This window comes from Neoarius graeffei, chromosome 10 (genome assembly GCF_027579695.1).
Source record: "Neoarius graeffei isolate fNeoGra1 chromosome 10, fNeoGra1.pri, whole genome shotgun sequence".
NCBI lineage: Eukaryota > Metazoa > Chordata > Actinopteri > Siluriformes > Ariidae > Neoarius > Neoarius graeffei.
The window spans coordinates 28,408,172-28,429,575 of NC_083578.1; the positions used below are offsets into that span (position 1 = coordinate 28,408,172).

The window sequence follows — 21,404 nt, forward strand, 5'->3', positions numbered from 1 at the left end:
TATTTGTATGATGTAACTGCTTCAATTGAGTGACCCTGAGTAGTAGAAATAGTAAGGTCAGACTCTTTCCTTCTTGAGTTTGAGAAAACCATTAATTTGGTGTTATGAGCATTAACAACCAGCTTTAGTTGATGTAACTGTGCTTGCACTCTATCAAAAGCAATTTGCAGATACTCAAAGGCCTTCCTCACAGTAGCCGCACAGCAGTAGATGACTGTATCATCTGCATAAAAATGAAACGTTGCATTCTGAACATTTTCCCCCACACAGTTTATATACCGTATTTTCCGGACTATACGTCGCTCCGGAGTTTAAGTCGCATCAGCCAAAAAATGCATTATGAAGACGAAAAAAACATATATACGTCGCACCGGACTATAAGTCGCACTTTTTTGAAGGGTTATTCTATCCATAGAATCTGTGATTCTATCTGATAAGTGGCGCGTGGTTACTGCGCGACTGCATTGTTTATTTAATAAACGAACAGCTGAGCAGTGATAACGCGCCCTTTGCCCTGTAAGTAGCCTAGTCTGATTATTTAAATATCTACTACTATCTTTAATACTATCACTATCGTTATTACTAATAGCCTATATTATTATTATAACTAATATTAGTAGATATTACTGATGCATTAATCAGTTTGCTTTTAGAATATTTTTACCGGTAGGGCTTATTATCGCCCCATGGCTCTTTCATCTGTGTTATTAAAGCTGTAGTCATCATCGAGGAGTGTCATTCTTCATTTTTGTCAAATTTTATTTCATCAAATCAGAGGTCAAGTAGGCTATAGGTATATCATCTCCAAAGACAGGTACAGTAGTAAAAACAACCGTCTAGTGAAAAAAAACAACAACAACCGCTTTTAAATCCCCTACTTAAATCCTTAAAATGAGTCATTTAACTCATGTCTTGTGTGATCTGATCTCCAATGGTGAAATAAACCGGTTGTGATGAGTACAGTCTGTTATTTTAGAAGATAAATGTAATATATAATTTAATATATAGACTAATAAAAATTAATATTTTATAATATCACGACATATTACTGTCTGTAACTGTTTGTCACTAAAGCGTTTTCTAAGATCATAATGTCTGATATTATTATTATTATTATTATTATTATTATTTTACACACACAATAAGCGCATGTGCGTAAAGTTATAGTAAACCATCCCCCGCCTTTTTTTTTTTTGAGTCGCCGGACCCACCCACCTCCTGCATTCTGGGACCTCCCACTTCACAAATTAAGCACTGCCTAAAATCACTACATAACTTATTTAAATAACTATAGGCCTGTCATTAATAATAAAACACAGGTCAATCAAGTTTATCAAGCTGATGATTTCACTCCAAATCAGCAAATCCATTGAATTCCTCATCCTCGGTGTCGCTTCTGAACAACTCTGCCTCCAGCGGCAGATGAAGCGCCGTTTCCTCTTCTTCTGCGTGGCTGTCATCAGACTCAGCATCAGCTCCAGTTATTCCGCGGTGAAAAAAAAAAAAAACATATATACGTCGCACCGGAGTATAAGTCGCATGGCCAGCTGAACCATGAAAAAAAGTGCGACTTATAGTCCGAAAAATACGGTATATATATATATATATATATATATATATATATATATATATATATATATTAAATAGCAATGGTCCTAGCACTGAACCCTGTGGGACTCCTTTGCAGACTGATAAAAATTGTGACGTCAAGCCTTCAGCTTGGGTAGCCTGAGTTCTATCAGTCAGGTAGTTCACAAACCAGCCCACAGAGTGCTGAGACATTCCTATACTAACAAGCCTCTTAACTAACATGTTATGGTCGACTGTATCAAATGCCTTAGAGAGATCAATGAAAAGAGACACACAATGTTTCTTATCATCAAGTGCTTTGACTATATCATTTACCACTTTAATAGCTGCAGTTGTAGTGCTATGATTTTTCCTGAAACCAGACTGATGCCTGGATAATACTGACTGAGTGACTAGGTACTCTTTCACTTGCTCACTGATTAATGATTCATATACTTTAGCCAAGGCTGAAAGTTTAGATATGGGTCTGTAGTTATTGGGCATGGCTGGGTCACCTCCTTTTTTAAAAGTGGTAAGACATAGGCAGATTTCCATACCTTGGGGATTATATTAGTGACCAGTGAAAGATTAAAAATATGTGTAACAGGTTCAGCTATAATATCTGCTGCTAATTTCAAGAAGAAAGGTTCCAAATGATCTGGACCAGCAGGTTTTCGGGGATTTAATTCTCTCAGGGCTTTGTGAACACTAGAAATAGAAAAGGGGCTAAAACAGAAACTATTGTCAACAGTAGTAAAAATATCTGTTTCAGTCTCCAACCCCACAGGGGTTACAGGGGTAACAGAATCAAACAAGAATCCAGAGGATATAAAGTGTTCATTAAAACAGTTTAACATTTCTAATTTGTCAGAACTAGTCACACCATTCATGACCAAGGACAAAGGAAGACCTGTTGGTTTAGTAGATGTAGATAGTGACTTAATGGTTTGCCAAAATTTCTTGGGGTCATTTAGATTCCTAGCTGTTTCAGAAAGATAAAATTCAGCTTTTGCTTTTCTAAATTGTGAGGTAAATCTATTAAATAGATTATAAATCTAATAAATCTATTATAGAGTGCAATACAAATCCAGTGTACAAATGATACATGATACTGCTTCATAATAGTCAGTGATGTCTTTCGGCTCTAAGTTGATTTGAGGACACCAAAGCATAACCTCATCTAAATGCAAGTTAAAAGAAATGTACAGTGGTGCCTGAAAGTTTGTGAACCCTTTAGAATTTTCTATATTTCTGCATAAATATGACCTAAAACATCATCAGATTTTCACACAAGTCCTAAAAGTAGATAAAGAGAACCCAGTTAAACAAATGAGACAAAAATGTTATACTTGGTCATTTATTTATTGAGGAAAATGATCCAATATTACATATCTGTGAGTGGCAAAAGTATGTGAACCTTTGCATTTAGTATCTGGTGTGACCCCCTTGTGCAGCAGTAACTGCAGCTAGACGTTTCTGGTAACTGTTGATCAGCCCTGCACACTGGCTTGGATGAATTTTAGCCCGTTCCTCTGTACAGAACAGCTTCAACTCTGGGATGTTGGTGGGTTTCCTCACATGAACTGCTCGCTTCAGGTCCTTCCACAACATTTCCATTGGATTAGGGTCAGGACTTTGACTTGGCCATTCCAAAACATTAACTTTATTCTTCTTTAACCATTCTTTAGTAGAATGACTTGTGTGCTTAGAGTCGTTGTCTTGCTGCATGACCCACCTTCTCTTGAGATTCAGTTCATGGACAGATGTCCTGACGTTTTCCTTTAGAATTCGCTGGTATAATTCAGAATTCATTGTTCCATCAATGATGGCAAGCCGTCCTGGCTAAGATGCAGCAAAACAGGCCCAAACCATGATACTACCACCGCCATGTTTCACAGATGGGATAAGGTTCTTATGCTGGAATGCAGTGTTTTCCTTTCTCCAAACATAACGCTTCTCATTTAAACCAAAAAATTCTATTTTGGCCTCATCCATCCACAAAACATTTTTCCAATAGCCTTCTGGTTTGTCCATGTGATCTTTAGCAAACTGCAGATGTGCAGCAATGTTCTTTTTGGAGAGCAGTGCCTTTCTACTTGCAACCCTGCCATGCACACAATTGTTGTTCAGTGTTCTCCTGATGGTGGACTCATAAACTTTAACATTAGCCAATGTGAGCAAGGCCTTCAGTTGTTTAGAAGTTACCCTGGGGTCCTTTGTGACCTCGCTGACTATTACATGCCTTGCTCTTGGAGTGATCTTTGTTGGTCGACCACTCCTGGGGAGGGTAACAATGGTCTTGAATTTCCTCCATTTGTACAAAATCTGTCTGACTGTGGATTGGTGGAGTCCAAACTCTTTAGAGATGGCTTTGTAACCTTTTCCAGCCTGATTAGCATCAACAATGCTTTTTCTGAGGTCCTCAGAAATCTCCTTTGTTTGTGCCATGATACACTTCCACAAACATGTGTTGTGAAGATCAGACTTTGATAGATCCCTGTTCTTTAAATAAAACAGGGTGCCCACTCACACCTGATTGTCATCCCATTGATTGAAAACACCTGACTCTAATTTCACCTTCAAATTAACTGCTAAACCTAGAGGTTCACATACTTTTGCCACTCACAGATATGTAATATTGGATCATTTTCCTCAATAAATAAATGACCAAGTATAATATTTTTGTTTCATTTGTTTAACTGGGTTCTCTTTATCTACTTTTAGGACTTGTGTGAAAATCTGATGATGTTTTAGGTCATATTTATGAAGAAATATAGAAAATTCTAAAGGGTTCACAAACTTTCAAGCACCACTGTAGTTTCAGGTCAACTAAACCTGACAGTGAATTGTTAGTTATGTATTTTCAAAGATTCTCATTGTTTATGCTCATCACAATGCGTGTGTTTCTGGATTATTCTTAAGTAAGTGTTGTCCAAATTTGGTCCACTGTCTCCCATAAGGCTGCTTTATATAAGGTTTGCTAAAGCATGGAAAGTCTCAAACTGTGCTGGACTCTGGACATAAAAAAAAAAAGTCATTTACTGGGAAATATATTCACCAGTAACAATATATGCATGTGTATTGATTTTTTTATAAAATTTTCTCTTTTTCTGAATACCAATATTTCAGCACGAGATTGTGCTTACCTGCTGTACTACTTACTTTCACTAGAGGGCCCTCAATACTTCTCAAAATGAACCCCAGGCATTCTTTAATTCCTGATGGCCATATCTACTGCACATCCTGCTGCCTAGCATATAAATATGTCCTTTTATTGGCTAAAAGGTGCTCTAATTAATGAGTGTAACTTTAAATTTTGTAATTTACTTTCAAAATATTCAACACTGCAATAAAGGAAAAGTGGTGTGGTGTCAATAGCTTGGCTCATCTATCTATCTATCTATATATATATCTATATATATATCTATATATATATCTATCTATCTATCTATATATATATATATATATATATATATATATATATATATATATATATATATATATATATATATAGTTTTTGAATGGTGTGCTGATGTATTGGTTTGAGTATAATACAGGTCAAACATTATTTACAAATCATTGTTTTCAGTTTTAATTTCAGTTTCATCATATTGTCCCAACATTTTATGATTTGGGGCTGTAGTAGTCCTGCATCATCAGGTTATCATTTCACAAACCTAAAATGATTAGAAGTACGGTAAGTTTATTGCTTGAATCAAGAAATTGGAAGATTCCTAAGATCATAGTGTGAAAATACCCAGCAGTACTTGAGCTGCCTGGGAAGAGCCCCATCTGAGACTTCCTCCTCTCAAGTTAAATCCAAGACTCATTGGTCCTTTAAAGACGCTTGGCAAATTAATCCAGTCTCTTACTGTCTTGAGTAGCCACAACCTTACAGAATAATACTCACCTATCTTGTGTCATTACACAGTCCTGTCTCTTCTACCTTTGCTCAGGAGCAAGCAGCCAAATCTGAGTGGCATGCAGAATGCAGATGACATTCTAGACCCATATCCCATCAGGTTTTCATTATAAACATCTAGACTGACTTACTCCCAGATCCAGGACATGACCTTTCTCCACCAGCAAAGGTCATGATCCATAGAGTTCTAATGCAACCTCTGCCAAACATTCTAGCTCACTTCCTTACTCACTTGTATATAAACATGCCAAGATTACTAATTCATTGATAAGTCTTTCCAAACAGCATGGCTGTGAGCCTTGTTAAACTACTTTATGCTGGGTTAGACCCTCTTCCCATTCTCTTGGTGGAGCTCTTGGTCCCCTTCTTTTGTGGATTGTCCTTTGGCCAATGAATGGACCATGACTACTCATACTCTGACTATTGTCTGGTTCACAGCAATGAATCTGTTTGTGATATCACTTGTAGAGTGAATGCTTCAATGTTGTATTAAAGTGCTTCTACGCATGCATTCTCACACTCTCTCTCCAAGTCTGGTGTGCGACATCCATGTTTAAGATTGAAAAATAAAATCACTCTCTCCCTTTGTGTCTACTAGAAAACCTATGCATTCTTGCTTGGTTACTGGCTCAGAATGTTTTAGTCAAGACGTTTTTCAACTGGAGAAAAAGAAATACAATAGACTATGATCTGTCCCTTTCATTGAATATATTTCTTTGGAAAAAAATATGGCTTCTGTTAAACAACAGTTGCAAGCATATTAGCTAGCTTCGTCAGATCTTTAATGGTGATTTAATTGCTATCTGAATTATGATAGAGGCAATTGAGTTGAGTGGAAGTTTGATATGTTGATATATAATGTCAGTGAGAGTCTGTTCCTTAATATCTTCTGATCTATTATTTATGTTATGGGGTGTTATGCAGGTATTAAAGCAGGAAGTTATTCCAAACAAGTTGTTACAACAGTGTATATCAGGGCATCCTGTGTGTGTGTGTGTGTGTGTGTGTGTGTGTGTGTGTGTGTGTGTGTGTGTGTGTGTGTGTGTGTGTGTGCGCAGTATGAAGAAGGCAAAAAGAGGAAGAAACCCAACTACAGCAGTGTAGATCTCTCTGAAGTTGAATGGGAAGACAAAGAGCATATGGTTTGTTTTTAGTTTGTTTTTTTACTTCATACATTGCAAGAGTGATGAGTTTCTTTGGCTATTTTTTATTTCCTCAGTAAAATGCATCCCTCGTTGTTGCTTTTGCAAAATATTGTGTAGCTTATTATGTATAGCAAGAATTTGAATTCAAAACTAAGTTGTATTTAGTTCATGTTGCAACTGGAAATTAAACTTTATTTTATTATGCGTATCATGTCCTTCATTATTCAATATATTACAATTTGATTAGAATTTGATAATGCTTGTCTCTCGTCTTCTTCCGCTTTATCCGGGACCGGGTCGCGGAGGCAGCAGTCTAAGCAGGGAAGCCCAAACTTCCCTTTCCCCAGACACCTCGGCCAGCTCCTCGGGAAGAACACCGAGGCGTTCCCAGGCCAGCCGAGAGACATAGTCCCTCCAGCGTGTCCTGGGTCTTCCCCGGGGCCTCCTCCCGGGGGGACATGCCTGGAACACCTCCCCAGGGAGGCGTCCAGGAGGCATCCGAAAAATATGCCCAAGCCACCTCAGCTGATTCCTCTCGATGTGGAGCAGCAGCGGCTCTACTCCGAGCTCCTCCCGAGTGACTGTGCTTCTCACCCTATCTCTAAGGGAGCGCCCAGCCACCCTGTGAAGGAAACTCATTTCGGCCGCTTGTATCCGCGATCTTGTCCTTTCGGTCATTACCCAAAGCTCATGACCATACGTGAGAGTCGGAACGTAGATCGACCGGTAAATTGAGAGCTTCGCCTTTTGGCTCAGCTCCTTCTTCACCACGACGGACCGGTAAAGCAACCGCATCACTGTGGAGGCTGCACCGATCCGCCTATCGATCTCACGCTCCATCCTTCTCTCACTTGTGAACAAGATCCCGAGATACTTAAACTCCTCCACTTGAGGCAGAACTTCTCCACCAACCTGGAGAGGGCAAGCCACCCTTTTCCGGTCGAGAACCATGGCCTTGGACTTAGAGGTGCTGATTCTCATCCCAGCCGCTTCACACTCGACTGCAAACCGCCCCAGTGCATGCTGAAGGTCCTGGTTTGAAGAAGCCAACAGGACAATATCATCCGCAAAAAGCAGAGATGAAATCCTGTGGTTCCCAAACAGGATTCCTTCTGGCCCCTGGCTGCGCCTAGAAATTCTGTCCATAAAAATTATGAACAGAACCGGTGACAAAGGGCAGCCCTGCCAGAGTCCAACATGCACTGGGAACAGGTCTGACTTACTGCCGGCAATGCGAACCAGACTCCTGCTCCGTTCGTACAGGGACCGGACAGCCCTTAGCAAAGAGCCCCGAACCCCATACTTCCGAAGCACCCCCCACAGAATACTACGGGGGACACGGTCGAATGCCTTCTCCAGATCCACAAAGCACATGTGGACTGGTTGGGCAAACTCCCATGAACCCTCGAGCACCCTATGAAGGGTATAGAGCTGGTCCAGTGTTCCGCGACCAGGACGAAAACCGCATTGTTCCTCCTGGATCCGAGGTTCGACTATTGGTCGAATTCTCCTCTCCAGTACCCTGGAGTAAACCTTCCCTGGGAGGCTGAGAAGTGTGATTCCCCTATAATTGGGGCACACTCTCCGGTCCCCTTTCTTAAAAAGAGGGACCACCACCCCAGTCTGCCACTCCAGAGGCACTGTCCCTGACCGCCACGTGATGTTGCAGAGGCGTGTCAACCAAGACAGCCCCACAACAACCAGAGACTTGAGATACTCAGGGCGGATCTCATCCACCCCCGGTGCCTTGCCACCGAGGAGCTTGCAAACCACCTCAGTGACTTCGGCTTGGGTAATGGATGAGTCCACCTCTGAGTCATCAGCCTCAGTCTCCTCAGTGGAAGACATGATGGTGGGATTGAGGAGATCCTCAAAGTATTCCTTCCACCGCCCAACAACGTCCCCAGTCGAGGTCAACAGCTCCCCACCCGCACTGTAAACAGTGTTGGCAGAGTACTGCTTCCCCCTCCTGAGGCGCCGGACGGTTTGCCAGAATTTCTTCGAGGCCGACCAATAGTCCTTCTCCATGGCCTCCCCAAACTCCTCCCAGTTCCGAGTTTTTGCCTCCGCAACTGCCCGAGCTGCAGTACACCTGGCCTGCCGATACCCGTCAGCTGCCTCGGGAGTCCTGGAGGTTAACATGGCCTGATAGGACTCCTTCTTCAGCTTGACGACATCCCTTACTTCTGGTGTCCACCACCGGGTTCGGGGATTGCCGCCACGACAGGCACCGGAGACCTTGCGGCCACAGCTCCGAACAGCTGCGTCCACAATGGAGGTAGAGAACATGGTCCACTCAGACTCAATGTCCCCCGCCTCCCTCGGAAGCTGGGAAAAGCTCTCCCGGAGGTGGGAGTTAAAGACCTCCCCAACAGAGTGCTCGGCCAGACGTTCCCAGCAGACCCTCACCATACGTTTGGGCCTGCCAGGTCTGTCCAGCTTCCTCCTCCGCCAGCGGATCCAACTCACCACCAGGTGGTGATCAGTTGACAGCTCAGTCCCTCTCTTCACCCGAGTGTCCAAGACATAGGGCCGGAGATCAGATGAAACGACTACAAAGTCTATCATTGACCTCCGACCTAAGGTGTCCTGGTGCCACGTGCACTTATGGACACCCCTATGCTCGAACATGGTGTTCGTTATGGACAAACCATGACTAGCACAGAAGTCCAATAACAAAACACCACTCGGGTTCAGATCGGGGAGGCCGTTCCTCCCAACCACGCCCCTCCAGGTGTCACTGTCATCTCCCACGTGAGCATTGAAGTCCCCCAGTAACACAATGGAGTCCCCAGTCTGAGCACTCCTCAGTACCTCTCCCAGGGACTCCAAGAAGGCCAGATACTCTATACTGCCATTTGGGCCGTAGGCACAAACAACAGCAAGAGCCCTCTTCCCGATCCTAAGGCGCAGAGAGGCGACCCTCTCGTTCACTGGGGTAAACTCCAACACATGGCGGCTGAGCTGGGGAGCTATAAGCAAGCCCACACCAACCCGCCGCCGCTCACCACAGGCGACTCCAGAGAAGTGGAGAGTCCAGCCCCTCTCGAGGAGCTGGGTTCCAGAGCCCAAGCTGTGCGTGGAGGTGAGCCCGACTATCTCTAGCCGGTACCTCTCAACCTCCCGCACAAGCTCAGGCTCTTTCCCCCCCAGCGAAGTGACATTCCATGTCCCAACAGCCAGCCGCTGTGTCCGGGGATCAGGTCGTCAAGGCCCCTGCCTTCGACTGCCACCCAATCCACATTGCACCAGTCCCCTACTGCTACCTCTGTGGGTGGTGAACCCACAGGAGGTCGGGCCCATGTCACCTCTTCGGGCTGAGCCCGGCCGGGCCCCATGGGCAAAGGCCCGGCCACCAGGCGCTCGCATACGAGCCCCAACCCCGGGCCTGGCTCCAGGGTGGGGCCCCGGCTGCGTCATCCCGGGCGACGTCACGGTCCTCGGATTTTTCTCCATAGGGGTTTTGGTGAACTGCTCTTAGTCTGGCCTGTCACCTAGGACCTGTCTGCCTTGGGAAACCCTGACAGGGGCATAATGCCCCCGACAACATAGCTCCTAGGATCATTCAAGCACACAAACCCCTCCACCACAATAAGGTGGCAGTTCTAGGAGGGGATAATGCTTGTCTGATCATATAATATGGTGTTGTTTTATGTTCTGTTTGGAAGTCTATTAATTTATTTTTTATTTCTGTTTCTTATAAATATTATAAATGAAAGTAGTTCCATGTTGTGTGTGTGTGTGTGTGTGTGTGTGTGTTCCAGCTACGCAATGCTATGGTGAACAAAAAAACTGGAACCTTCTCTATGGAAGTCAAGAAAGCTGTTGATAAAGGGGTGAGAGAACATAAACACAATATGTTCTGTAAATATGATATGATATATGATGTATGAGCTGTCCCACCAAATGGCACTGTAATGTGGTGTGTGTATGTGTGGGTGTGTGTGTTTTCAGAGACGGGTGCTTGTTCTGCATAATGACTACTACTACACAGACATCAAGGGAACTCCTTTCAGGTAAAGTGGCCATCTTTATATGGGCAGCACCTTATCATAGACAGAACACATGACTTATGCACAGTTGTCTGCACTCTTATTGTACAAGGGTATGTGAGTTTGTGTGAAGACCAAGGCAATGTGTACTTATTTTGCAGCTTAGGTGTGGCCTTGTCAAAGGGACATGGTAAATATTTCTTCAGGGGGAGTGTCACTGTAGAAGAAGGTAATTTCTCGATGGGCTATTTATAACTAACTCAGCGGAAATAAAATGCTTGTTTCTTAAATGCTTAAATACATTGCTGAGTCCCAGCATTTTCACCCCATATATTTTCAGCATGATCATGCATGTTAATATTCATTCGCTTGAGCTATACACTCATTCTTAAACACTGCTCCCATTTAGGATTGTGAGAGCATGGTTCAGCATTTCCTGTGATGGTTCCTCCTGTCAGCTTCAATAGAAATAGGCATTTTTCATCCAGCAGAAAATCTAATGAATTATGAATGAAAGGAAAAAAAAGTTGGCCATAGGCTGTGCATGGGATTGACCACTGACGTCAGTCATTAGAGAGGAAGAGAGGCAGAGGGAGCGAGAGTTTGTGTTGGCCCTTTACTAACTCTTTCTATCCATTCGGAATTACACTCATGTATAACTTATGACAATTATGCGGTTAATGTTTTAAATGATTGTAGTCACTAGTTCATTTTAAAAAGCCATTTCGGATGCGAATAATTTTAGGTAGCTATCATTTATTTATACGTTTCCTCAACATGACAGAACTGACAAAGCACATTAAAGTGACTTAAAAAATTACATTGAACTGGCTGTTGGGATTTTGAATTATTTTACCTACAGAGCAGAATCAGCGCACTGAGCACTCTTGAAAATTTGGTATTTAAGCTGAAATTCAGGTGAGGATGCCACCTTTTACTAGGACTGTAGTGTATTTATTACAATAATTGCAATAATATGTTGTATTTCAGGACTACATGATTTGGAGCATCCTGATGTGGCACTAGCAGATGAATGGTAGAGTATGAGAAGTTTTAGGTGTGTGTTTGTGTGTGCAACATGCTCATGTGTGTTTGTGAAGAGAATTTGTAGTTTAGGGTTCTAGTATATTTTCAGGACATACTGTAACACAGATGAGCACCCTGAACATCGTTACCTGTCTCAGATTGAGGCAATCAAACTCTACCTTGATGGAGGAGAACCACACTTGCAGTGTGAGTAGAGCTTTTTCATACACTTATAGACTTTGTATCCACACTGGATAGACTACTTTGGATATGTTTTATGTTATAATTACAATGCTTTGAATAAGTATTCACTCCCTTGAACTGATTTCATTTGGCTTTTTTTTTTTTTAATAATGGCTGGCTTCTCTACACTGTACCATAAAGTCCATCTTTGAAGAGTATATGGTCTGAGGTTGTTTTTGAATAGCTTCGCTCATCTGAGATATGGTCCTCTCCAGTTCCTTCAGAGTTACTCTTGGCCTTTTGGGTGCTTTTCTGATTAATGCCCTGTTTACCTCATCACTGATTTTTGGTGGATGGCCTCCTCTAGGCAGAGTCATGGCTGTACCAAATAATTTATGTTTTTAATAATGGATTTAATGGTGCTTTGCAGGATGTTCAAATTTAGGAATCTTTTTTTTAAATAACCAAGCCCTGCTTGATAATTACAGAACTTTTGTCCCAGATTAGTTTGATACTGTAGCTCATTGATCTTCATGATGGCGTTTTTCTGGGTATGTTGTCTAACAAACTCTGGGGCCTTCCATAAACAGGTGTGCTTATAGACACTTTAATTGCATACAGGTGGACTCCATTTAACTAATAATGTGATTTTGATAGCAGCTGGTTGCATGAAAATTAATTTAGGGATTTCACACGAACAAGGATCAATACTTATACAATAACAGCTTTAATATTTTTATAATTTAGAAATAAATATGCAAATTATATTGATTTTCCATCCATCCATCCATCTGTTATCTATGCCACTTATTATTCAAGGTTGCAGGGGAAGCTGGAGCCAACCCCGGCTGAGTTTGGGCAAGAGGCAGGGTACATCCTGGGCAGGTTTCCAATCTGTTGCAGAGCTAACACAGAGACAAACAACCATTCACACTCTCATTCACACTATATTTATCTTCTTTCCTACTTAAATGTTATTTTGTGTAGATTCATTATATATCATGCCAATGAAGTTCATTCAGTTCCATGCTGTTCCAACAACAAAATGTAGAAATGTTTGTGGGGTTGGCAAATACTTAAGCAAAGCACTGTGTGATTGATTCACTTGGGGTATGAGCTCTTTTCATGAAATAGGAGTGACTATGCGATATGTGCGTTGCCATCACACCAAAAGACATACAGTTAGCACCATGCATAATGTAGCCACTTGTACCTGGCCTTGATAATTAGTATGTGACATAAGGAAAAGATGATGACATTGATCAGGCTTGAGTTAAAGGAAATATTCTCAAAGCAGCTGTGAATCTTCTTGATTATAAAGTCATAACCCACTTTTCAGACAGTCAGTATAATTCCTTGCAATCTTCTTAACATGTACAGTGGTGCTTGAAAGTTTGTGAACTCTTTAGAATTTTCTATATTTCTGCATAAATAGGACCGAAAACATCATCAGATTTTCACACAAGTACGAAAAGTAGATAAAGATAACCCAGTTAAACAAATGAGACAAAAAATATTATACTTGGTCATTTATTTATTGAGGAAAATGATCCAATATTACATATCTGTGAGTGGCAAAAGTATGTGAACCTTTGCTTTCAGTATCTGGTGTGATCCCCTTGTGCAACAATAACTGCAACTAAACATTTCCGGTAACTGTCGATCAGTCCTGCACACCGGCTTGGAGGAATTTTAGCCCTTTCCTCCATATAGAACAGCTTCAACTCTGGGATGTTGGTGGGCTTCCTCACATGAACTGCTCGCTTCAGGTCCTTCCACAACATTTCCATTGGATTAAGGTCAGGACTTTGACTTGGCCATTCCAAAACATTAACTTTATTCTTCTTTAATCATTCTTTGGTAGAACCACTTGTGTGCTTAGGGTCATTGTCTTGCTGCATGACCCACCTTCTCTTGAGATTCACTTCATGGACAGATGTCCTGACATTTTCCTTTAGAATTTGCTGGTATAATTCAGATTTAATTGTTCCATCAATGATGGCAAGCTGTCCTGGCCCAGATGCCGCAAAACAGGCCCAAACCATGATACTCCCACCACCATGTTTCACAGGTGGGATAAGGTTCTTATGGTGGAATGCAGTGTTTTCCTTTCTCCAAACATAATGCTTCTCATTTAAACCAAAAAATTCTATTTTTGTCTCATCCATCCACAAAACATTTTTCCAATAGCCTTCTGGCTTGTCCACATGATCTTTAGCAAACTGTAGATGAGCAGCAATGTTCTTTTTGGAGAGCAGTGGCTTTCTCCTTGCAACCCTGCCATGCACATCATTGTTGTTCAGTGTTCTCCTGATGGTGGACTCATGAACATTAACATTAGCCAATGTGAGAGAGGCCTTCAGTTGCTTAGAAGTTACTCTGGGGTCCTTTGTGACCTCGCAGACTATTGTACACCTTGCTCTTAGAGTGATCTTTGTTGGTCGACCACTCCTGGGGAGGGTAACAATGGTCTTGAATTTCCTCCATTTGTACAAAATCTGTCTGACTGTGGATTGGTGGAGTCCAAACTCTTTAGAGATGGTTTTGTAACCTTTTCCAGCCTGATGAGCATCAACAACGCTTTTTCCGAGGTCCTCAGAAATCTCCTTTGTTCATGCCACGATGCACTTCCACAAACATGTGTTGTGAAGATCAGACTTTGATAGATCCCTGTTCTTTAAATAAAACAGGGTGCCCACTCACACCTGATTGTCATCCCATTGATTGAAAACACCTGACTCTAATTTCACCTTCAAATTAACTGCTAATCCTAGAGGTCCACATACTTTTGCCACTCACAGATATGTAATATTGGATCATTTTCCTCAATAAGTAAATGACCAAGTATAATATTTTTGTCTCATTTGTTTAACTGGGTTCTTTTTATCTACTTTTAGGACTTGTGTGAAAATCTGATGATGTTTTCAGTCATATTTATGCAGAAATATAGAAAATTCTAAAGGGTTCACAAACTTTCAAGCACCACTGTGTATAGGCCATACCTAAGATAAACCATATGGCTAAGTTTGTGGACACCTGACCATCACATCCATATATGTTTTGAACATTCCATTCCAGATTTAGTCCCCTCTTTGCTGATATAATAACCTCCACTCTACTGAGAAGGCTTTCTACTAGATTTTGGAGTGTGGGTATGGGATCAGTCAGTGTTCTAATTCATCCCAAAGGTGTTCACTAGGGTTGAGGTCAAGGCTCTGTGCAGACCACTCAAGATCTTCCACTCCAACCTTGGCAAACCATGTCTTCATGATCCTTGCTTTGTGCACAGGGGTATTGTCATGCTGGAATGTGTTTGGGCCCTTTAGTTCCAGTGAAGGCAAATTGTAGTGCTTCAGCTTACAAAGGCATTTGATGAAGTTGTGTGTTTCTGATTTGTGGCAATAGTTTAGGGAAGAACCACATATGGGTGTGATGAATTGACCATATAGTGTAGGAACACAAAAGCTTAAGCCCAGAGAAGCATCAATCTTCAGAGAAATTCTTTTCACTGTTATTTGATTGACATTTTAGATTTTTATCGTTCAGCATTTTAAATGACCAAAACTTGGCATCAGCTTGGTCTGAGCAGAAATGCTAAATACAACTTAATAGTGTTTTCATTCTTTAGAAAAAAGGATAAAAACTCATTACCCACAGTATAAGATGGAATATGCACCAGCATGCCAGTTTGCAAAGATATATTGTTTATTTCAGATCATTTTGTAGTAGATAAAACATTTCTCCAGACAAATGAACATGCAATCCAGAAAAGATTACTGACATTCAGATAAGAATAAACTCACAGAGAGACTCAGTGATAATTCCATCATTCCACAACCCCAGGTAAATCCTATCTTCTCTGAACAGGGCTATAGAAATCTGTGTATCTGCAAATGGTTTTAGATGTTGATGCTGGTAGTTGATTTTATTGTTTTTTACTGATGCTGTGCTTACAGACAGTATGATGTACTGTTGTTGTTGTTGTTGTTGTAGGTGATAAAGAGTTAATTGAGGAGGTCCTGTTTGATGCCGTGGTGACCGCGCCAATAGAAGCTTACTGGACCAGTCTGGCTCTCAATAAATCAGAGTATGGAGACATATTGCACACAAAATCACAAATGCATATACAAACACATTTAACCTACCTCACTATGCCAGAAAGTTAGACTTGAAATCAATTGATGTCTACCACACAAGTCCACATAATCCACCAAAGTACCATTAGAAATAAGCCAATTTTCAATAATAAGGGAAGCTCCGTGGTTATGGTTCTGACAAGAGGGTTAGGAGTTTAATCATAAATACTACCAGAGAGTTGGACCCTTGAGCAAGCCATTTAAATGTTTCATTGCATTATGCACATATGCAGCACAAAAACATAATTGAAATGTGTATTGAAGTGTATTAAAATGTCCTTTTACTTTGTGTTACAGGAACTCTGATAAAGGTGTGGAGATAGCTTACCTTGGCACACGAACTGGCTTGTCACGTATCAACTTATTTGTAATGCCATACCAACTAAGCAATCAGTAAGCATGTCCCAGTTATTTAAAAATAACTAACTAAATAAAAATGTTATATATTTATATATAACTGCTATTCCATGAAATTGAGTCGTAAATGCGCTGATAGCTGACGAGGCATGGCATGAAGAGTCGGCTATAAGCCATGTACAAGAAGATTGAGTGGGATAACTGTTTTATTCTATCCACATTCACTGGATTTTGAGAAACAGAGCATTTTTATTTTATTTTCTGCAAATTCAATAAATAAAAACTTTATACAACGTCAGACAAAATCATTTCTGCTTAGAATATAAACAAACTGGCAAAATGACAGTAGCAATTTGTGAAAAATGCTATAATAATAATTCTTTAAAAATAAAAAAAATATATATATATATGTTCTTACCATGAAAAACTTTCATTCCATATATTGTTGTTTTTTTTTTTTTTTTGTATTTTGGGGGTTTTGTTTATGAGTAGATTTTTTTATTTCGTCCTTGGTTGGTTCAGCAACACGCGCCGCCATTTGTTTTTGGAGAAGAGCGTCTGCTAAATGGCATGTAATGTACCGTAATGTAATGTTTTTCTCTACTCACGGTATATGTGCTGATATCCTAGTAGTAGAGTAGCCAATCAGAGCGTGCGATTGCTCATATCCAGTGAAAGTGAATAGAATATATATATGTATATATATATCTCATCTCATTATCTCTAGCCGCTTTATCCTTCTACAGGGTCGCAGGCAAGCTGGAGCCTATCCCAGCTGACTACGGGCGAAAGGCGGGGTACACCCTGGACAAGTCGCCAGGTCATCACAGGGCTGACACATAGATACAGACAACCATTCACACTCACATTCACACCTACGGTCAATTTAGAGTCACCAGTTAACCTAACCTGCATGTCTTTGGACTGTGGGGGAAACCGGAGCACCCGGAGGAAACCCACGCGGACACGGGGAGAACATGCAAACTCCACACAGAAAGGCCCTCGCCGGCCCCGGGGCTCGAACCCAGGACCTTCTTGCTGTGAGGCGACAGCGCTAACCACTACACCACCGTGCCGCCCCATATATATATATATATATATATATATATATATATTTAACATGGTCGATATTACACGGAGATTTATCTTCGAGTGATGAATGTATATTTCATGAGTGAGTGAGTGAGTGCAAGGAATGAGTGAAATATTTTTCAACATGAGAAGATAAACTTCATATCTTTGCACTGCTGTGTAATGTTCTTTATATTATTTGGACACATCCACAAAGAAATATGCAAATTAATCAAAAGAATTTTAATTTTGAACTTATTCGCCATTTTGACAACGCACGTCAAGTCAGTGGGAAAACACTGGGAGTGACGTCATCGGAGTGCAGATATTGTCTGATATTGATATCATTAGAGTACAGATATGTCACTCAAATCCGCGATGTATTTTGTATGAAAAATGTGAGTTTTTCAACATGAGAAGATAAACTTCATATCTTCAAGCCAATGTGTGATTTTCTTTTTATTATATAGACATATTCACAAATAAAAGGACTCAAATTTATCAAAACAATTCATCGATATCCTCAAGAGTGATGATATTGAAAAATATGTCATGATTGCTGCTCTCGATGTCCCGGATGTAGTTCATATAAAAAATACGAGTGGCATATTTCCCTGTAAAACACTCGTGTCTATGTTTTATATATATATATATATATATATATATATATATATATATATATATATATATATATATATAATTTTTTAAAGCTTTTTTTAAGCTTTTTAAAATGCTATATTTGATGGTTAGTACAAACTGCTAGGCAAATTTTTTGACACACTTTCAGTTCTGAAATCAAATATGAAAATTGGAGGCTTATTTTGTAAAGTAACAGCTACTGACATCATCTTCTGTGAGATGACGCATGTCTGCTGTGTGTTCTAAGAGACTTCCTGATGGCTGAGGATAAAGAAGGTGTGTTCAACGCTGATCACTTTCCCTTGTGGTACAAAAGGGCAGCAGAACAAGTGCCAGGCACCTTTGTCTACTCACTTCCATTTAATACAGGCAAGAGAAGCACAAGAGTGACAAGTGACTCTCTCTCTCTCTCTCTCTCTGTAATACACCCCCACACACAATTTTAAGATTGCCCGTTCTTTTTTAAATAGTGCCTCACTGTGGCAGGCCAGAAAAATACATGAAAATGAAAACAAGAAAACTCAAGAGATGTAGTGTTCCCTATAGCCTCAAACAAACAAACCAGTAAAAACAGGATTTAACTGCCCTTTGATTTGATTGCTCTGTATTTAATTTCATTACATTAAACTGGCCTTTTTTGTCTTATAGTTTTGCCATACACTTGGCTTATATTAGCTGATATTCCTTTGCAACATATTGCAACCAAATGTCTCTTAATAAGAAACAGAAGTAGTAGAAGTAAGAGAATAGGAAAGTACTCATATTCTCTCTTGAAAAAAAAGTTTGTCCTTTTTTTAAACTGTAGTTCACTTTTTCTGTGGCACTGCAGGATTAAAGCATAAAGCATAAGCAAATTTGCCCTATTTGCTTGGGTGAATCCCCATTGAGAGGAGATGCAATCTGTGGTCTTAAATGCTCCGCAGTTGTTTTAGATATTTAATCTCTGTGAGTGTTTCTCATTGACATCCAAATGCATGATGGTAAATGTTGACAAGGCAAGTCATAAACCAACCTCAAGGATAAACCCAAATCTTTTTAGTGGGTTTAACAACAAAAAAGTATCCTCTCTTCTTATAGCTCTTGTTCCACTTCGTGCTTTGTACTCATTTATTTATTTTAGTTGTGCTTGGTTTGATGTATTTGCATAAAATTGGGCATTTTAGAGATTTAAATTGTGATATTTTAGGCTTGCTCCCTTGCTGTGTATTAGAAATGCATGTTTGGAGCACATTTTATGCTTCAGGACATCTCTTTGGCTTTTGGTAATATGTCTAAGAGAAAGGATCCTCTCTTAGACATTTCAGAAGCACCAGATGTTCACAGTATGATTCTATGATTAAGTCATCCTCAGAATAATATTATATACTGTCTGCAATGTACACAAGTGTGTCCTATGTGTAATATGTTTACTGTGTGTGTGTGATCCCAGGTTCTGAGAATAAGAGTGTTGTACTGGCCAGCACTGCCATTCAGCTACTGGATGAGAGGAAGTCACCAATTGCTGCAGGTAGGACTTTGTAAATGTAAACATGTGGCTAATTGCAGTATTTAATTGCATATGTCTAATTCCACACCCAAATTCCACAGTAAGTTCACTTGTTGTGAAATACTTGTAGTAAAATATCACAAATAGTGGCATTCTCAACACCAGAACTGATTCTGTAGAATTCAGAGTATATTTCTAAAACAATAGGAATATGAAATAATCAGAATTCACACTGGTCATGATAAAGAAAACCTAATGGGAATGTTAGAGCTCAAGGCAGTATTTGGGGTGCTGTTTGTAATACTTTATGTCTATGCCCTAAATGTATTTTAATATACACACACCATGAACTTGTTTTTAAACCTCATCATGTTTAACAGTACCTATTAACATGCATGCAAACTTGTATCATAGAGGTACATTAATTAAGTTCAATATCAAACTTTTTTTGAAGAGAATAAATCGTGCATGTAAAGCAAAAGCAGCAATTTAACCTATAACTTTATTTAAGAATAAAGAGTTTAAGTGCTAGGCTAATCAAATAATAAACTAATACACACATACATGACTCACAACCCATTTAATTAATATCTGAAACCTTAGGAAATTCTATGTAATGAAGTTGAAGTAGAATGGAATAGGTAAGTTAAAGTGAAATGGATCAATTGTATTGCAACTGATCATCTCAAAAGTGAAAGTGATGCATTTCAAATTTTGGTTCTTGAATTATGTGTAATGCCCTAGGAACATTGCTGTAATCTCATTTAGGTACAATAGAATAGGCTAATTAAAATAAATTGATTTATCAAATAAAGTGGCTATAAAAAAAGGCTGCACATCCCTGTTAAAATTAAATTTTTTTCCATTATGTAAAAAAATGAAACCTACACAAAATGCTGCCAGATCTTTTCCCACTCTTAGTGTGATATAGCAACCAACAAAATTCAAATGAAAAACAAATACAAACTCTTGTTTACTTCCAATAATCTGCTGCACTGGTGTGCACACCTTTTTATAATAGGGCATGTGACTGTACTCAGAATTAACCAGTCACATTTAAACCAATTAAGTGTTTCTGATTAACTCCAAATAAAGATCACTTGTTTCTGTAGGAGTTTCTCGACATCATCTTTCATTTGGTTGCTGAAGCCATGGTTCACAAAGCATCTTATAGTCAAAAGGTAATGATCATGAGAATGGTACAATCAAATTCCCAAAACTTGGAACACAGTGATGGTCATCATCAACAAATGGAGAAAATGGCACCACATTGACATTACCAAGAACAGAATGTTCCTCCAAAATTGATGAAAGGACAAGAAAAAGATTATCAGGGAGGCTACCAAGAGACCTACAGCAACATTAAAGGAGATGCAGGAATATCTGGAAAGTAGTGCTTGCTTCTGTAGGTAACAATGATCTCTCATATTTTTCACATCTTTGGCTATGGGGTAGGGTGGCTAGAAAGAAACCCTTTCACACACAAAAAAAGAAAGAAGGAAAAAAAAACATCCAAGCCTACCTAAATTACCCTGAACCATATGGCAAAACGTGTTATGCTCCAATGAGACCAAGGTTTCTGTATAATTCTAAAATGCATGAAAACAGTACAGCTTATCATCCAAAGAACACCATACCCACAGTGAGGCATGGTGGTGGCAGCATCATGCTGTGGGGCTGCTTCTCTTCAGCTGGGACTCTGGCTCTAGACAAGATAGTGGAAATCATGGATGGCTCCATAGAGAGCTGACAATGAAGAAAACTTTCAACAAAGCAATGGCAAGGATGATCAACATTTTGGAATGGCCCAGTCAAAGTCCAGATCTAAGTCCTGTTGCAAACCTGTGAAATGACTTAAAGAGGGCTGGAAGAGATCCT

General features: G+C 40.1%; 1 protein-coding gene across 1 annotated transcript in view; it reads left to right on the forward strand.

Annotated features, from left to right (window-relative positions):
* Positions 1–21,404, forward strand: part of cacna2d3a (calcium channel, voltage-dependent, alpha 2/delta subunit 3a) — a 1,043,750-nt gene that overhangs the window by 919,925 nt on the left and 102,421 nt on the right. The window contains exons 18-27 of the mRNA XM_060931674.1: positions 6,550–6,633; positions 10,401–10,472; positions 10,591–10,652; positions 10,790–10,857; positions 11,619–11,664; positions 11,764–11,861; positions 15,831–15,924; positions 16,271–16,366; positions 18,288–18,426; positions 19,484–19,547. Coding sequence (XP_060787657.1) covers positions 6,550–6,633; positions 10,401–10,472; positions 10,591–10,652; positions 10,790–10,857; positions 11,619–11,664; positions 11,764–11,861; positions 15,831–15,924; positions 16,271–16,366; positions 18,288–18,426; positions 19,484–19,547 — 823 coding nt within the window. The remainder of the gene's footprint in view (positions 1–6,549; positions 6,634–10,400; positions 10,473–10,590; positions 10,653–10,789; positions 10,858–11,618; positions 11,665–11,763; positions 11,862–15,830; positions 15,925–16,270; positions 16,367–18,287; positions 18,427–19,483; positions 19,548–21,404) is intronic.